The 19,824-nt window shown below is 42.7% G+C and overlaps 1 protein-coding gene across 4 annotated transcripts in view; it reads right to left on the bottom strand.

Annotated features, from left to right (window-relative positions):
- The window catches only part of EVI5 (ecotropic viral integration site 5), a 67,565-nt gene that overhangs the window by 44,522 nt on the left and 3,219 nt on the right, over positions 1-19,824 (bottom strand). For 3 of the 4 annotated variants that reach the window (XM_083620626.1, XM_083620628.1, XM_083620629.1), the window contains exons 2-4: positions 11,225-11,442; positions 4,889-5,078; positions 4,334-4,558 (exon numbers count right to left, since the gene is read on the bottom strand). In XM_083620626.1, the coding sequence (XP_083476752.1) occupies positions 4,334-4,558; positions 4,889-5,078; positions 11,225-11,373 (564 nt within the window). In that variant the 5' untranslated portion in view covers positions 11,374-11,442. Of the gene's footprint in view, positions 1-4,333; positions 4,559-4,888; positions 5,079-8,641; positions 8,894-11,224; positions 11,443-19,824 lie in introns of those variants that run through there. The other variant, XM_083620627.1, reaches the window with a different exon arrangement.

Here is a 19,824-nt window from a genome sequence, read left to right as displayed (position 1 = left end):
ATCCTGCAGGGCTCTGGTCTCATGGGACAGAGCATCCTACCAGGTTGGAGCCATCACTGAGAAGGCCCTGGCCCTGGTGGAGGATAATCTGACTTCCTTAGGGCCCGGGACCTCTAAACTATGATTATTCATGGACCTTAAGGTCCTCTGCGGGGCATACCAGGAGAGGCGGTCCCATAAATACGAGGGCCCTAAGCCACAAAAAAGAATAGTGGGGTACATACATGGTTCTCCTGCTCCCCCATTTCATCTTCACAACAAACCTGTGAGGTAGGTTAGACTGAGAGTTGGTGACTGACTCCAAGCTCACCCAGTGAGCTTCATGGCTGAGTGGGGGATTCGAACCCTGCCCTCCCAGGTCCTGGTGCGGCACTCTACAAATATTACACCACTCTGGTTTACACTACAAGGCAAACCACTTCCAATATCCAAAGGAGCACAGAATATGGTGGCGGTCACAAAATTCTGCTTCTTGAGGATGCTACCTATTACCTTTCAAGCATGTTTTTAGCTCTTATTGTTGCAGAAGCATGTGGGGACTTGCCTGCTAACATTTCAAAACTCAGAGAAGTTGCTGGATACGGTTTTCCATTTCTGCCCCTGCATCATTGCCCCTGTCTTGAGCAGTAAATGCAGAAGTAGCCAAAAGAAATGGTTCAAATTTGATCAATGTGCACAGGGTCGTATGCAATAGTGTTCATGCGCAAGAATGGCTGCCAAGACATGCAAAGGAACTTCCCCTTCATCTCCTCCCCCTGCAGCCTGCCATGTGCCTCTTAAAATCTGCTCCAAAGAGAGACCCTCCAGAGCCAATTCAGGGGAAGACGAGAAGTCATTTTGGCACCCTTTAATTCATACAGGTTGTAGACTTCAGGTTTCTTGGGCACATCACCGTCAATATTATCCTTATTATTCTTTAACACAAGAAACAAGAAGTGCACAGAGGTTCTGCTAATATTGAATTAAGTTTACATTCTACTGAAACCCAGAGGTTGTATGCATGCTAGCCTGCAAGGATCCTGGCTACAGGCTGAGATGCTAGGATGCCACAAACACATGGCAAGAGGAAGAGGCAATCAATTACGTGGCGGTGCTATAATGGAAGCAGATCTGTACGTCGGAGGAAAAGTACAGTACCCAAAGGTCAAATGACCACTCATAGAAAGTGTGGGGAAGTGAAGGAAGCAGAGGGCTTCAGGAAGGAAGACTGGAGGCAGCAACAGGAATGGAATACGAGGAATGGAAAAGGAAAAAAAAGAACGGTGAGCAACAGATGTACCTGGAAATTTGCCTAATGGGCTCTTTTCTCAACCTTTGTACTAGTATGAGGACACAAGCACAGAAGGGGCTGTGTGCAGATTGTGCGAAGGAGTGTAGAGGCAAGACATGTTTGCAATTTTACCCCTCTGCTACCCCCCAACGTGCTAAGTGAAAAACCAGCAATCCTAACTGGTAGGCGGTCAACATTTGCATGTGTGCTATTGGTTGAAAGTGGGGCAGAAGGCTGAACTTATCCTTGAAGTCAAGAAGGCCTCCCTCCATGCTGTACAAGAACTCCCACTATAGCTGTTAAATACACGTCCAAAACAGAGCTGAGATCTTCCTTTCTAAGGTTTCTGATTTGAGAGATATGAGTGTCAGTCTCCTGGTTATCCCCACCCTTCCAGCTGTGTATTTGCATGTTTTATATCCCACGGCATTTAAAAAAAGGAAAGCGTGTTGATTACGTATACCACCTCTGATGTGCTGCACAACGCACAATAACGAGCTGCACCACGTTTCCAATCAAAAGGAAACTGCAATCAGCAGGAAATGTTTCGAGTGCATTCGTATGAAAAAGTCAATTGACAGTTCAACATGAGCTCATTCTCTTGGCTGGCTTAATGTCTACAACAGATGTGCCTGACTTGCAACAACAGGGTAATTCTTCCCTTCGCTGTCAGAAAGTCTAATTGCAATTGATGAGCCCAAGTAATTTCCCAAAGGTCAGTCCACGTGCTACATTCCAGTATTTCTCTCATGGAAGTCTTACTCACATGAGCCATATGATATGCAGGCCCCAATGTAGCAGCAGTTAATGTCTTCGAAAGATGAAAAATACAGATGGAAGAAAATGGGACAGCCGAGATCTACGATATACTGGCTTATATGCTACGCTGCTTGAGAACCAAAAAGTTCTGGACATTTCCTTTGTTTTAAAACAAAAAACTTTTAAGCCCTGCCCTAAATTACTATGAGGAACGTGGGTGGAGCTGTGGGTTAAACCACAGAGTCTAGGGTTTGCCGATCAGAAGGTTGGCAGTTCGAATCCCCGCAACGGAGTGAGCTCCCGTTGCTCAGTACCTGCTCCTGCCAACCTAGCAGTTTGAAAGCATGCAGTGCAAGTACATAAATAGGTACCATTCCGGTGGGAAGGTAAACAGCGTTTCCGTGAGCTGCTCTGGTTCGCCAGAAGCGGCTTAGTCATGCTGGCCACATGACCCGGAAGCTGTACGCCGGCTCCCTCAGCCAGTAAAGCAAGATGAGCGCCGCAACCCCAGAGTCGGTCACGACTGGACCTAATGCTCAGGGGTCCCTTTACCCTTTACCTTTAAATCACTATGATTGGTACACCATCGGAAAATAATTCACTGTGACTGAAAGCTAGTCTTAGCCATCAAAAAGATCTCCCTTTCTCCCTTCAAAGATCTCGGACTTTTACCAGTCAACTTGTTTTCATTGCTTAGGGTGTCAAATTTTTCCGTAGAGCCAAACCACAGAGATACCCAGTAGCAGACTGGAGAGTCCTCATCTGTTATGAGACACCTTGTTAATGATGGGATCTGACTCAGAAATGCAAAAACCTTCTGCCAACTACCCCATTTTGCCTTCTAATTTGGGGTACACATACAGCCGATGAATACTCATAAATATAAATTCATGTGCATGTATGTACACAAGCGTAAAAAAAGTGAGTCTTACGCTAGGTTATACCAAGGGACCAGGGTGGCTAAAAATTAATGGTTTTTTTAAAAAAACAAATTTGAAAATCGGATTTAAATTGCTTTTGGAGGAAAAATCTAAAGATAGTTTTCTATTTAAGTCACATTATAGTCCAAAGGCTATTCATCAGGAAATAAGGATTTGAGTTTTTCATGTGTGCTAAAACTCAGTCTAAGGTTTTTGGATTTTGTTTTGTTAAAAAAAGTTTAACCACATCAGTTAGCAAACATGGATACATATGCTATAATGTTATTGTTTCAGTTAAATAAATTGTTTAAATTGTTATTAAGTAAAAGATTGTTTTAGTGATCTGTCTGGGTGATGGGCTGTTCAGGGGAATGAAGGAAGTGGATCTGTGTGAGATGGCAAATGGCTAGGTGGTACAGTGGTACCTCAGGTTACATACGCTTCAGGTTACATACGCTTCAGGTTACAGACTCCGCTAACCCAGAAATAGTACCTCGGGTTAAGAACTTTGCTTCAGGATGAGAACAGAAATTGTGCGGCGGCAGCGGGAGGCCCCATTAGCTAAAGTGGTGCTTCAGGTTAAGAACTGTAGTTCCATAAAGAAGGCTGATCGCTGAAGAATTGATGCTTTTGAATTATGGTGCTGGAGGAGACTCTTCAGAGTCCCATGGACTGCAAGAAGATCAAACCTATCCATTCTGAAGGAAATCAGCCCTGAGTGCTCACTGGAAGGACAGATCGTGAAGCTGAGGCTCCAATACTTTGGCCACCTCATGAGAAGAGAAGACTCCCTGGAAAAGACCCTGATGTTGGGAAAGATTGAGGGCACAAGGAGAAGGGGACGACAGAGGACAAGATGGTTGGACAGCATGAGTTTGACCAAACTGTGGGAGGCAGTGGAAGACAGAAGTGCCTGGCATGCTCTGGTCTATGGGGCACGAAGAGTCGGACACGACTAAACAATTAAACAACAACAACCACTGTAGTTAGAAAAACACCGATGCTGGGGGAGAGAAAAACAGGGCAATGTTTGATTTCTGTTTGAATCCAAGGCTTGGAACCCCTGGAATCATGCACTGCTTGGAGACTGGGGTGCCGTGCAACAATATGCTCAGTATATAGAGACATAGCTTGGGTGTCACGGCTTAAGTTTAGTGTCAGAGTGAACATTTCATATTTATATACTGCTTAATCCATGAAAGAGTCTAAGATTTATGATTTACATTTAAAAAACCATTAAAATATGATAAAACACAATGGGCTTACACTTTATCAAAACATAAACAAAAACGGCAGTTTTAAATCAAAATATAAATAAAATCGCAGTTTCAAAGCAAATATTTGCTTAAAACAATTACTTTTCCGATATGAGCTGCTGACTTACCTTCATTACATTAAATAAAACCTCCTGCCCAAGGCTGTCTTTTTCTTTAAAAAAGTCGTGCTCGGGGTATGTCCTAGCAATGTCCCTTCTTATAAGCTTTTCAGAAGGTGAAGTCATTTTCAAGAGTTCCGAATATTGATCCTTAATTGGCATATTTTGAGCTGTGCATAAAAGCTGCCAAACTATTGCTCGGAAATGATGCGGTATCCCTTTTCGAACAAGTTCCTAGAGCGTAAAAAATAAATAAATAGAGCGTTTATTTATTAACTGCTCTACTTGCAATAATCTCAAAGCGTGCAGTTTACCAAAATCTTCATATTCATGCGAACATGTTCTCATTTTTTAAGAGGGATGTGATAGCAGAAAGGCAAAAAAAAAAAAAAAGGCAAAAAGGGATAATATTGAACACCTAATTGAACACAATTATGTTTTGCTGTCTATCACAGTCTACGATGCCAGGCATTACATTCTGAACCACCAGATTTTAGAGAGTGGTATTTCTAAATGCGGACACTGCCAACGACTAATGATTTTGATCACAGCCAATCAACAAACCTTAATTTGCTTCTCTTTCTTTTTCCGCACATCTTCCCAATCATTCACAATTCTTCCCCAAAGGATCCAGGAATCTTCCTCGAGGTGGCTGAGGTTGCTAGAAGCTGATGAACTAGAAACAAGTGAGGACCCGCTGTTTCTTCTTGACCCATCGACGGAGCGCAGCGATTTGCTGTCGGTCTCCAACAATCTGCGGTAAGCACAAACGCTTTGAATCTTCTGGACGTATTGAAAAGAACAGGCCAGATTTTGCATTTGAAATTGACAGCTCGGCCATGAACTACACTTAAGCACACTTGTTTGCACGACCTCCTTCATTATCCTTTGAGACTAAGCAAAGTAACAAACAAACCAAGTTAAAATATTTTAGCACTGGAATCAGAACCTTGTTCTTCGAAATGGTATTTTTCCCTTGTAAGAGAGTATTTAATGAAGCTCACGAGTCAAAAGGTAAAATTATTAAGGGGAGAAATAGAACACACAGGTGGTTGTGGATGGGTGTCACAGCCAGACTCCAAAAATGGAAAGGGGGCATTTGCCAGGAAGAATCAGCAGGTATTGAAAAGGTCAAGTATGTCACCTGCTCCTGATCTGACCATGTCTCCCCATCCTATATTTGCAGTACAGGTTAAGTACTTAATTCGTTCCAGAGGTCCGTTCTTAACCTGAAACTGTTCTTAACCTGAAGCACCACTTTAGCGCCGCCGAAGCCTGATTTCTGTTCTTATCCTGAAGCAAAGTTCTTAACCTGAAGCACTATTTCTGGGTTAGCGGAGTGTGTAACCTGAAGGTATGTAACCTGAAGCGTATGTAACCCGAGGTACCACTGTAATAGCATACACACATTTAGGGAAAATGTGTTTGCTGGCAATTCCATTCTAGATGTGTGAACAAGTTGTAACTCGGTATTAAGCCCAACTTATTAGTAAAATAAGTGAGGCTGAAACCATGAACATACTAAGTAGTGACTAAGCCTCATTTAACAAATGAGTAAGTCCTGTTGATTGGACTGAACTGATACTATCGTCATCATTATCATCTGCCAATAACTGGGGGAAAGTTCAATCAATCAATCAAATCTGTTTATTGTGAGGACCATGCCTGTGCACAAACATCAACACTACAATAGTTAAAAATGTTAAAATTCATTACATACTATGCCAACAAAACCTTCTTCCCACAGAATAGAAAAGGAGGGAAAACGAGCAACGAGTTAAACAGACGATGAAGGGGTCTTTGCATTGTCGTCCATAAATCTTTCCCTGGCTTTCATGGCCTTCATCACAAAAACCGCTACCACATGGGTAATGCGTGGGTTTGCATCAACTAACAAAAATTTTACTCTGTCTTCAGGACTGGTTATAGAATTGGGTATAATTTGCAGCAATGCGTCTCTAAAGCCCGAGTAAATGGGGCGATAGAGGAGGTAATGTGTAAGATCCTCTTTAATTTTCATAAGGCAAGGACATAAACGGTGTTCTACTGGGGTTTTTGTGTATCTACCGGTCAAATAAGCAGTTGGCAATGTTTGGAACCGTGCCATAGTAAAAGCTCTCCGAAGGGTGGGATCAGTGATCTCCACCAAGTAGTTGGCACAGATTTTGACTGCTTTTACTCGAGGGAACCAGCAGGAGAACCCAGAGTTTTTTATCTTAGTGGAGTCCAAAAAGGCGTCTTTTTCAAAGATCCATTCCCGAACTTTATCAGGGCTCCACAATTTGAGAGTATTAAACTCAGGTAGGTTGTATCTAGATAAAATATCTAGTAGATTTTTATGCCAAGTGCTATTATTTCGTAATGATACAAAGGCTTGTTTAGCCAATAAGGTGTTCGGGGCATCTATGAGGTTGGTGAAAAAAACGCAGGAATCTTAAGTGGGCCCTGGCAGACACAAAGGGTAATCCTACTTCCACTCTTAGGAAAGCTGCCGGAGTGCTCTGAGGGAGGCCTAGAATTCTTCTGAGATAAAAATTTTGGAAGATTTCAAGCCGTTCTAACAGCTTCTGATTCCATCCCCAGAGTTCTACTCCGTATAACATCTGGGGAATCACTTTTCCAACAAAAGTTTTTAGTGCTGGGGTCACCAGTTGCCCTCCCCTCGAATAAAAAAAGCTGAGCAGAGCACCAATTGTCCTACGTGCTAGAAGGGCTACAGTCTTGAAGTGGGCAAGCCAGCTAGATGTAGCTTGGAAAGGGGGAAAGTTCACTTTCCTCTCCTCTTATGGTCAGAAGCCCTATCAGCAGTTATATATTGCTTACAATTTTGCTGTTCACTTGGATGTGTTATGGTTCTACTTTGGGACATTTGATTGATCAATGACAGAAACAAATCCCAAACTATTTTCTCATTTGCGGTTTGCTCTGCCAAAATGCCCAAGTTAGTATTGTAACCTTCCCCCCCCCCCCCCCGGCACCCAATTTCGCTGCTCCATTCACAACCTTTCTAAATATATTGGGCAAATGAGTTGAGATTACTAAACTTACCCTGCACTTTTCCTTTCAGGCAGCCTTTGCCAAGCTGGTGCTCTCCAGATGTTTTGGACTACAATTCCCATCACCCCCAGCCAGTCATGCTACCTAGAGCTAATGGGAGTTGTAGTCCAAAAACATCTGAAGAGCACCATGTTGGCAAAGGCTGCCTTTAAGGAATAGTTGTTTGTTCATCAACTTTATAGAAATACCGTATTTTTCGCTCTATAAGACTCACTTTTTCCCTCCTAAAAAGTAAGGGGAAATGTGTGTATGTCTTATGGAGCGAATGCAGGCTACGCAGCTATCCCAGAAGCCAGAACAGCAAGAGGGATTGCTGCTTTCGCTACGCAGCGATCCCTCTTGCTGTTCTGGCTTCTGGGATTCAGAATATTTTTTTTCTTGTTTTCCTCCTCCAAAAACTAGGTGCGTCTTGTGGTCTGGTGCATCTTATAGAGCGAAAAATACGGTACTTTAAACAAGCATGTGCAACGCTTGTTATGCTGAAAAGCTAATACCCAAATGCTTCTATATTTCCAGTTGTTAGCTTAATGAAAATGGACAGTTAACAAAGAGAACGACAAATTCTCATAAACTGTCGAGGGAATGAGCCACCTATGATAGAACTAGACCACTTTATGGCTTAACATTAATCCAGGGAATATAGAATTAATGTTCTGGAGGCAGGAAGGAGGACTTACAGCAGGCGCTGCTCCATTTTTACTTCCTTAGCTTTTTTAGCATTTAAGATTATCATAAGCTTATGAATCAGCTGTAAACAGTAGCTTTTCTGTCACTGTTTATGTTTAAATCAACCTTGAACTCAGTTAAAACAGCAATTATTTACCTGAACAGGCAAGACATGAGGATTATCTGTAACTAAAAATTAGGGTAGGGCACAGGACGGGAAAGCAGGGAGAAACGGAAGCACAAGGCCCAAATACAAGATTTGGAACTGGAACTCTTACCATCAGCGTGCAAGTGATGGACTACTTTTCGAATATTAAGACATGGCTCATGAAATTTAATAGTTTCTTACCCGACTTGGTCTACAAAGCAAAAGTGCTACGTTCCTTACATTTGCAAAACACAAAGGAAACCTTTCCCTTACAAGCAGTGCAGTAAACAAGTCCAAACTCCAGATAAGCATAGAAAGCGTGGTTGTCTAACTCTTGAAGAATGAAACAAATACTTCACCATAGCAAGTCATAATTTTGCAAACCGGACTGGGGCAAACGTTTGTATTTTGAAGTATTTATCCTAATTCTCTGTTGTAATCCTTACCTTGATAAGTCCATGGTTCCTCTTTAATTCAGAATCTGCAGTTTATGATAACGTAAGCAGTCAGTAGAAAAGAAACCACTTCATTTCCATCAATGATTTACCTTCCTCAAACAGATTCCTGATTGGTTAAGAATGAACCATTCCAATTTATATTGGAGGGGAACTTAACCCCGTGTGACTTTAAAAAATAAAGAAACCGAGTACTTGTCCAGAGAAAGGTCCCCTACTTCCTTTTTTTCACACTTCCAGTTTTTGTCAAATCTTTTGCACATGCTCAGGTCAAAGTTTGTTTTCCACAGTGACGGAACGTGTAATCTGAATCCTGCAGAGCTCTGAAGAACTGTTAAGTTCATACATTTAGTGAGTGAAAGCAGGCAATTCCTCAGGTTTCTAAGCAAGTTTTCAATAAGGCTTTCTAAACACTGGTATTCCGCTTTGATCTCTTAGGATTGCAGTAAATCTAAAGGAATTTCCCATTTTAAGAACACACACAGACCAGCACCTGAAAATAGTTACTTCCGTTTTCCGAAGAATATAAGTGTTACCCAAACAGAGAAAGAGAGCAAAAGTGAAACAGAGAATGGATGGACTAGGAGAGATCTGTGATAAAATGAAATGACACAAAAGGCACTCTAAAAGAAAAAGAGGACACAACAACAACAAAATCTACTGAAGTGTATAAAATTATAAAGATGGGCACATAGATGTATCCTTGCTGGCATTCATGACTTGTTTTTAGGAGTACAGATAACTACTGTTCTATCTGAGTGCTACAGGGAGAGAGGATTTACAAGAAAATATATTCATCTTAGGGGACGCGGGTGGCGCTGTGGGTAAAACCTCAGTGCCTAGGACTTGCCGATCGTATGGTCGGTGGTTTGAATCCCCGCGGCGGGGTGAGCTCCCATCTTTCGGTCCCAGCTCCTGCCCACCTAGCAGTTCGAAAGCACCCCTAAGTGCAAGTAGATAAATAGGTACCGCTTTATAGCGGGAAGGTAAACGGCGTTTCCGTGTGCTGCGCTGGTGCTGGTTCACCAGAGCAGCTTCATCATGCTGACCACGTGACCCGGAAGTGTCTCCGGACAGCACTGGCCCCCAGCCTCTTAAGCGAGATGGGCGCACAACCCTAGAGTCGGACACGACTGGCCCGTACGGGCAGGGGTACCTTTAACTTTATATTCATCTTATTTGGCTAACACAGTCTCTCGGAGACTCACAATCAAATTAAGAAACAAACAAGAATTGTTAAAAGCGGCCATCAAAAGGTAACAAATCAATACACGAAACATAAAACACCAACTTCTTAAACAAAACAAAACAAAAAATCACCAAACTAGAGGATACCAACATACAGCCTTAGCACAGCAGGACCATATTCCATCAAGAAAAATAATAATTTAAAATTTAACATACTTGGGCAATGACATAGAAGGGATAGTTTTGACAGTGGTGATAAGGGATAGCTGATATACAATGGGTACCTGTAACACTCCTGTAGTTGCACTGTTTATAGCAATCAACCACAACTACATACAGTAGCTTGCTTGGAATTGTGAATGCTCCTCCTGTCAGCCCCTGTGGGTGACACACACGTCACAAACCAATCATAGTCTAGCTTGTCTTGTTGCATGGCCCCAGATCGTGGTATGCTTTATCTGTTTCAAACAAACTACACGTGGAAAACTAGAAAGACAAGTCAAGGTTTGTTCTTGGCTTTTTTTTTTGTTTTGTTTAGCACTCACAGTTGGTTTGCAACAAGCAAGTGAACTATTATCTGGGTTCAAAAGAGAGGGGGAACTATTTGTGCTGCACGTAGCACCTGGGGTGGGGGTGGGGGGAGGCACAATCACAAATTAAGCCGTGGTTTGGCTTGCCGTGTGGACAAGGCCAAGTAAGAACACAAAACGCCAAAGCACAGGGACCTTGATGAAGAGACACTGCTCAAGTCAATTGTATTTATAACTATTGTACTTTTAGGACCGTAATGTGATCTTTTTTTGCATTCAAGCCTATCGAGAAGGCATTAAAAACAACAACAACAACAACAGCACAATTGTACTGCAGTCTTACGTACAATATTCGGGTGAGGCTGTAGTGTCACAACCCTTTATTGTGACAAAAGCTATGGTCCGTCTGGTCGGGGAGGAATATGAAACTGAACCGGAATGCAAGGTATGTAAGTCTTGATTAAGAAAGAATTCCCAGCGTTCTTTTGAAAAATCAGATGGAAACTTGGGAGATTTAAAGGCAATTATATGTTCTACATCTTTGAACACACTAGCTTAGCTTTCCAAGAAAGCACAGGGACGTGCTGTTGTTGTTGTTGTTTTAAAACCAAGCCACCCACCTGCACAATTTGACATGCCACAGGTTGCCCCGACTCACTCACCTGGCAGCAGACGCATACGACAGAATGGCTACGCCACAGGCTACTGGATACCTTCCAAGCTGAGCTTATCGCCTTGCCAGGTAATTATACGGCTCGCGACCAACGGCCAGACAAATAAAGCTGGAAAACATGCCCCGCCACTGGAACCGATTTCCGAACCTGAACACCGCCAGGAAAGCTAAGCTGCCACTCACCTGTTTTGCTCTTCTAATTTGGCCAATAGCTCTAAGTCATCGGGACTCAATTCCGCGGGGGACAAAGGAGACAACGCTGGAGTCGAGAGCGTGGTAGAGGAGGATGCCGTGTGTAATGAAGCAGATGGACTTGCCACCTGGCTGGCCATTTGACTGACAGTGTTCTTCACCCATGAGAGAGTAGAACTCAGCTTCCCTGTAACCTTGTCTGTCGCCACCTGAGGAGGAAAGCATACAAGCATTTAACAGCGCCCTGGTCAGGAATGGCAAGCACATAAGCCATAGGTGTTTAGTTGGATCCCTCCAGTGGTTCCACACACCCCCCCCCATCTTTGCTTTTTCTCCTTCCCTTTCCATGCAACTGTAATTTGTTCAGCCACATAGAATCATCTCAGGTATCTATTAACGATCACCGGTGCTTTTATTTAATGAGAAGAAAGAACTGATAGAAAAGCGAGAATTTGCAAGTTCTGAAAAAGCGACATCTAAAGCTTGCAGGTACGTCGGCCTTGCTAATAAGACTTCCGCAAAAATGTCTAGTCCCACAGCCAAATTTTACTAGCTGGCCTGCTCACAGATATCTTACCAGTAGTTTGTGTATTAACAAAGAAGAGAACCAGTGCGAAGGATTTTTGAGTTTTTGGGGGGTTTTTTAGGAAATCAAAGTTGTTGAGCTTTTCTTGGGAAATCACGGGTAAAAATAGGACATTGCAGAGGGCAGGCTTCTGCTGGGGGTGGGGCAGAACCTCAGATAAGTGATTACTTTCAATGCTTTTCAATAATATTTGTGAATCTAAGAGGAACAGCTGCGCCCCCCCCAGCCCTCCCTTGGCTACACCCATGACCAGTGCTATTTCACATATACAGTAGAAACAAAGGAGTTTTGTGGCACCTGAAAGACTAACATTTTTTAACAGCATGAGCTTCTGCGGACTCAAACCTACTTCTTTAGATGCATGAAGCCCACAGTGGCTGGGGAAGCTCAGATAGGCAGGGCATAAATAATTTATTATTATTATTATTATTATTATTATTATTATTATTATTATATGCCTGCCCCAACAGGATGGCCCAGACAGACCACCAATTAGGAACCACTGTTGTAGGCATCTGGTTGGTCACTGTGAGAATAGGCTGCTAGACTATACAGTGGTACCTCAGGTTAAGTACTTAATTCTTTCCGAGGTCCGTTCTTAACCTGAAACTGTTCTTAACCTGAAGCACCACTTTAGCTTATGGGGCCTCCCACTGCTGCTACGCCGCCAGAGCACAATTTCTGTTCTCATCCTGAAGCAAAGTTTTTAAGCTGAAGCACTATTTCTGGGTTAGCTGGGTAACGTGAAGCGTATGTAACCTGAGGTACCACTGTATAAACCGCTGACCCGAGTCAACAGAGCTCAAGGATCATCAAGGATGCTGGATTTTTTGTTTTGCTTCGCTACAGGGTGAGCTGTACTTATCCTGCTCCGCGTTTGCTCCTGCAGGCCTCTGGTGCCAATGTTTGTCTCTGATACACCTCCATAAATTTGAATACAGAGAACAATGCCAACCCGGAACCGACTATCTCATTTGCCAGCCGTATTTACATGCAAGAGGTTTCTTCTTGTTGGTGATACTTCACAAGCCAAGACATTTGTTTTCTTTGGCACAACGGAAGCAACCAAGAGCAAGGCAGAAATTGCTCTGTGCCAAGAAAAGAGAAAAACTTTCACTCTGAGAAAGTGCTTCTACATTAGTGGAACCCAAAAACACCAGTTTGTTTTTTTTAAATAGCCACTGACTGAACTTGAAAGGAGAAGTAAAAACTGCAGAAGTAAATATGCATAATTTTAATGTGCTAAAAAAACCACAAAGCCTCAAAGAACAGCAAACGTTCTCTCTTCTTTTAAAGCAATGGCAGGTATTTATTCCCCCACAAAGCAAGTTTCCAGAGCACTTGAAAATGTTGTTTGGTCTGAGCCCAGGGGTTTTCTAGTTTGCATGACTTGTTGACGCTTTAATTTGAAATACTTCTGCAGAACTGCAAAATGCGGTCACTATGTACCTGTAAATGCCAGCACAGGTTAGCATTTTTGTTTCTCAGGTAACACAATCGCCATGTTTAGCAAAAGCAAGAAAGGGCAGTGTCAAGGTAGGCTTGACCTTTCCAGTTTCTCTCATATAAGTGCTGGGCGCAAATATATCCAGGTTTCAGACAGCAACCTACTGAAAATGCTCTTCGGAGATTTCATGTACAGACTCATTTAAGGGCCAAATCAGACAAGTTGAGGCAGTCTTGTTGTTTATTCACATGTCTTCGCTGAACCCACATTAAACAGAGGGGTTTTCTTTTTCTTTTTACAACTAAAAGGGCACATGGAGAAGGAAAGTTTTACTTTCCCCTTCTGTTGCCTCAAACATTTTTCTGCCCAGATTTGCTCACTCCAGGTTTTGGAGTCAGCTGAAAAGAGGTTGCCCTTGGTGACAGATATTTAGTTTTCCTCACCGACATACCCCTATTATTGTAAAATTTAATCTATTTAATACATGTACAGTTACCGAATACTCTCTCTGTGTGTTTGTACATATATGTAAACTTGATTTTTTACTCCTGTTAGGACATGTTACAGAATACAATGTTTAAAGGATAGCTTTAAAGGAAATCGATGTACATTATGCATTTGGGTAAAACATGTTCAGATTCCTGCATTGCAGGGGGTTGGAGTAGATGACCCTTGGAATCCCTTCCATCTCTACAAGTCTATGAACTCAATGAATTAATAATGAACTAGAGTCTATTGATTCAACAGGTCTACTCAGGGCAGTAAAGGTAAAGGGAACCCTGACCATTAGGTCCAGTCACGGCCGACTCTGGGGTTGCAGCGCTCATCTCGCTTTATTGGCCGAGGGAGCCGGTGTACATGTGGCCAGCATGACTAAGCCACTTCTGGCGAACCAGAGCAGCGCACGGAAAGGCCGTTTACCTTCCCACCGGAGCGGTACCTATTTATCTACTTGCACTTTGACGTGCTTTCGAACTGCTAGGTGGGCAGGAGCAGGGACCCAGCAATGGGAGCTCACCCCGTCACGGGGATTCGAACCGCCGACCTTCTGATCGGCAAGTCCTAGGCTCTGTGGTTTAACCCACAGCGCCACCCGCGTCCCACTCAGGGTAGTAGTAAGCGTGCAAGTACACACTGTGCTCCTTCTGGGGTAGTTAGCCCTAAACAGCTGGAATGACTCTGGCTGGATGGCTAAACCAGGTGGGGATAGCCAACAGGTCTCAAACCCTTGGTGAGTTAGGGACTTCCCCTGCAGGTGGAGACAGGCTGCAGCAGGTTGAGCAGACGAGACAAGTAGCGAGTCCAGTGGCCAAGAAAGTGGTTTCTGTATATGCTGTAGAGGGAAGTGAGGGGCATATTGGGCTCATCAACCTGGGAAAGCAGCCGATCTCAGAGAAGGAAAACTCTGGTCCTAAACCTCCACTGCCTTGCAGGGCATCTTTGGGAGAAGAAAAGGCTGAGGAGAAAATCCCTCACAATTCCGGAGCAAAGTCCCTAAGACGGTTGACTGGCATCTTCTACACCTCCTTCCTGCAACTGCTACAGCCAAACTGGTGCCAAACACATTACTCTGCTTTTCTTTGGACCACATCAGCGAGGACAAGGTGGGGCAGGCCTTGTCTTCTGGGCAATCTGGGACCTCCAAACCCACTGCCCAGGCTTGTGTCCAGCGGAAGAGATATTTGGTGCAATGGTTCGAATTCCCCCTGGAGGCACACTCCATTGTCTCTCGAGACAGACGGATGCCAATGGCTCTTGCTTTTCGCTAACCTGTACCGGAAATCACTAGCTCTCCAATACCGTTTTCTTGACTTACACGAAGCGTGTCAGATTTTTCATGACTTAATGAGGTTAATGGAATCCGCACCTCAAAATTCATTGCTTTTATATCCAAACTCAAGTGTGAATGTATTCGAACCTAAGTGAGGACAGCTGAATTGATGAGATGCGAAGGAAGAAAAGCACACCTCGGAGTGTGGAGAAATAGATTTCCCAGCGCGTAAACTGAGCAATGGTAAAATAATAATAATAAACAACAAATATTAAAGTGTTTGCCCTTCAATTCATCTCAAAGCACCCAGGAAATTCCTATACAGTGGTACCTCGGGTTACATCGCTTCAGGTTACATACGATTCAGGTTACAGACTCCGCTAACCCAGAAATAGTGCTTCAGGTTAAGAACTTTGCTTCAGGATAAGAACAGAAATTGTGCTCCGGCGGCACGGCGGCAGCAGGAGGCCCCATTAGCTAAAGTGGTGCTTCAGGTTAAGAACAGTTTCAGGTTAAGAACGGACCTCCGGAACGAATTAAGTACTTAACCCGAGGTACCACTGTATATTTGCTGGTAAACTATGGAAAATAGGAATACACAATAGGGATGAAAGATGGAGCCTTATACTTGCCAGCAACACCCACCCCATATTGAGCAGTGCAGTTCCAAATGGTATCACACCATATCTGTTATGTACCAGTCACCCCAACAAATGGCAGCCTTGGAAGTTAATTTCCCCACTCCCCTGGAGGCAATATGGCCCTCAGGCCACACAACAGGGAATTTATTATCTGAGCAAACACTTCTTATAAGGCTATACCTGTGCACCTTATTTATTTCCCCCATTAAGTCCTAATGATGCTTCTCCAGTGGGTCAGTGGCAATATTTTTTATTCCTAAATGGAAGTACAGTAGCCAAATCATAAACCAACTGTGAAGTTGATGGTCCACTGCAAAATGGAAAATGGATTCGCCAAGTTCTAAGCCATGGACATTACTAATCTACACTTACTTAATGCCTTCATGTACCATAAAACACACTAATGGTTACTTTACTGCTGTTTAATGATAGCCAGTATCTTAAATATTATGCTACGATAAGTTATGTTGTAATTCTAACAGGGGGCCAATGTGTAAATGAGGTGTTTGCAAGACGGTAATGTGTATTATTTTGTGGGAAGTAATTATAGAGGAAGTAGAAGACTAAAACCCCAAATGATGTTTTTAAGACTTCACAATTTTGTAGCATTTTTCCATAAAACAGAACTCATTCAGAAATTTTGTTAACCTCAACCTTCAGAAGGATTAAAGAGATAATCTAAGACAGGGAATACTAATATGTATTAAGAATGAATTTTCCAATTAAGAATAAGTATATTCAGATTGCAATAAAAATGCTGGCTAGCAATGCTGTTAAAAAGTTACAGGAATGCAAGGTCCTGAATATCCTGTTTAAAAAACGAGATGGAAGATATAAGTTACCCCTTCTCACATTCAGCTCTTCAATATGACCAACGATTATCATATATTAATATATTTTACTTTATTCTCTTTGAACATTATTTATTCCGTAAGTGGATTGTGGTGAATGGAGCTATTAAACCCAACGCTTAAGAAAAAAACTTCTGTTAAAAATAACATGAATTGGCACAAAATTACTGTTTTAGATAAGAATTGGCATAGTCTTATATTTGCAATGACCTACAGATGTACTTAGCTTTCCTTTTCCTGCACTATCAGGGTAAGCAAGATAATATCCAACCAATAAAAACAAACAGGCAGAGCAAAAAAGGTTATAACAACTATAACCATCAGATAGCTCTTGTTAGATGGGAAAGCAGCCAAGCAGAAAACAATTTATACTCAACAAGAACTGAAATAAGATTTACAACGGAATCCTATATTTGACGTGCACCTGCTGAATGAAACTCTTAAATCAGGCCAGATAAATCTCTTTTTTGATAAGTTACAAGCTTGGTGGATCAGGGGAATGTTGTGGATCTGGATTTCAGTAAGGCTTCTAACAAAGTCTCCCTTGTTATTCTTGTGAAAAAGCTGGTAAAACGTTGGCTGAACAAGGTAACTGTTAGGTGGGTTTGTAGCTGGTTGACTGACCGAACCCAAAGAGTGCTCGCTAATGGTTTCTTATCATCCTGGAACAAAGCGAGAAGTGGGGTTGTTCTGCCCTGGGCCCGTTATTGTTCAATGTCTTTATAAATGACTTGGGCGAAGGAATTGAGGGGATGCTCATCAAATTTGCAGATCACACCAAACTGGGAGGGGTAGCTAATGCCACAGAAGACAGAATCAAAATTCAGTATGACCTTAACAGATAGGAGAACGCGGCCCAAACTAACAAAATAATTTCAATGGGGACAAATGTTAAGGTTCTACACACCTAGGCAGGAATAACCAGCTGCACAAATATAAGATGGGAGACAGCTGGCTTGCCAGCAGCACATGACAAAAGGATCTAGGGGTCTTAGTGGACTACAAGCTTAACACAAATCAACAGTGTGAGGATGCAGCAAAAAAAGCCAATGTTATTCTAGGCTGTATCAAAGGAAGTCTAGTGCCCAGATCAATGGAAATCATAGTAATGTTCTAGCCTGCCTCGGTCGGACCACACCTAGAATACTCTGTCCAGTTCTGGGCGCCACAATTTAAGAAAGAGATTGACAAGCTGGAACGTGTGCAGAAAAGAGAACTCAAGATGCTCAGGGGTCTGGAAACCAAGCCTTATGAGGAACGGTTGGGGGAGTTGGGATGTTTAGCCTGGAAAAGAGAAGACTGAGAGAAGATAGGATAGCCATCTTCAAACATCTATAAGGCTGTCACCAGGAAGATGGAGCAAGCTTGTTTTCTCCTGCTCTGGAGGGTAGGAATCAAATCAAGGGCTTCAAGTTAAAAGAAAGGAGATTGCGATTAAGGACCAGGAAGAACTTTGACAGTAAGAGCTGTCTGACATCCAATATTTTTCTATTTGCAATATGTTTCTATTCTTAAAAGTTCAGTAGAGGACAGTTTTTGATTGTTTATAACCCAGCTTGTGTGATAGGATGCTAATCATATTTCCATGAAAATTCTATCAGTGAAACATCCATTCTATTTACATAGCAAGTTTAGGATCAGGACACAAGAATGGAAAAACAATTTAAAGGAGTAACAGATGCTAATCTTATGCTAACCCTATGCTCATCTTACATTACAGTAGATCTTACCTTTCATCACCTTCTACAAATCTCCAAACCTACAGAAGTGTGCTTCAATGTTGTTTTACATGGGGATCAGCCAGTAAAAATTATGGCCACTCTGCCCATTATATATCAGCAGATTGCAGTTTCCCCCAGCTAAACAAGCAACAAGGAGCAACTGCTTTTTGGGTTTCCTCAGTCCTGCCCCAATGGGATATATACACATTTACCTCATGCATGCTACAGTTTATGGGTGTATATATTAAATGTTTTGTACGCTGGTACAAAAAAGAAGGGGATGACAGAGGACAAGATGGTTGGACAGTGTTCTCGAAGCTACCAGCATGAGTTTGACCAAACTGCGGGAGGCAGTGGAAGACAGGAGTGCCTGGCGTGCTCTGGTCCATGGGGTCACGAAGAGTCGGACACGAGTAAACGATTAAACAACAACACAAAAAAGAAAAAAAATGTGGAAAGCAGCCTTAGGAGACAGACCTAAGAGATACACACAGCCCTCACCACATTTATTTGGAAAGAGGTCCAACTGGGTTTAATTGCATTTACTTTCAAGCTATCTCGATACCTTACTGATAGTGGCAGGTCTCCCTCCCTTCCTTTCAGAGGGGAAAATGCAGTTGTTAAAAGAGTGAGATTCTACTCCTGTTATTTCTTCCCACAACCCACTAGTGTCAGCTTAACCCTAGCCCTAGCACCTGGTCCTTACAGGCCTTACAGATTTTATTTCCTGAAGAGATTTTGTTTAAATGCAGTTAGCAGTATGCAGGAGCTTGAAAAACTGAAGAGCAAACGAGAATCTTAAGCGTGTCACCTATTTGTAAAATAAAGAAAAGGGAATTATGTTGGGGTAAAGTCAACTGTCCACATAAAAAACACAAAATCCTAGGAAACCATGTACCAATTGCCTATTCTTAGTTAGTCTTCCTCTAGCTTCATCACCTCCTGAATACAAGCCCGGCCTTTCTACACACTTATCAGCCATCTGCTGGAAAAACCATGTAATTTCCCTCTAACCACAAAACACCAGGCCTCAGCATCAAACAATGTGGAGAAGGTGAGGAAATGGGGTCAAGGGGAAAACGCACAATACCCCATGACTTTTCAATATGCACCTGACAGCCACTCCCCCAAATATTGATGTGAGCTTCTCTGGCCTTGCTCAAAATCCCAGCAACCATCAGAAAAACGAAAAAATAGTGTCAAAATGTAAGTAAATCTTAATCTCAAACTAGGCTATAGTAGCCCACCTCAGGAAGGTAACAAGTGCTGAGCTGCCTTAGGGACAAATTGCATGCTATGCTGGGAAATCTTTGCTTCATCTCCTGGTGTTTTGAGTTTGTTTGTTTTTAACTAAGTACATCTGCATGCAGAGAAAGAAGGTGCTGATTTGATCAGTAAAGCAGCATTGAAAAAATGCAGCGGGAGGGGGAAGGTTACCTCCCTCAATTTAAATAACCCTTCCCCAAAAATACTGTCTGCTGATTTGCAAGGGGAGGGAGGAAGAGAGGGAGAGGGAGGGAATGCAGCCATGATACAGGCACTTATATACTTCCCTGTGGAGCAAATAGCAGCGT

Source organism: Podarcis filfolensis, assembly GCF_964270895.1.
Source record: "Podarcis filfolensis genome assembly, chromosome: 6".
NCBI lineage: Eukaryota > Metazoa > Chordata > Lepidosauria > Squamata > Lacertidae > Podarcis > Podarcis filfolensis.
This window is presented reverse-complemented; position numbering and strand designations above follow the sequence as displayed.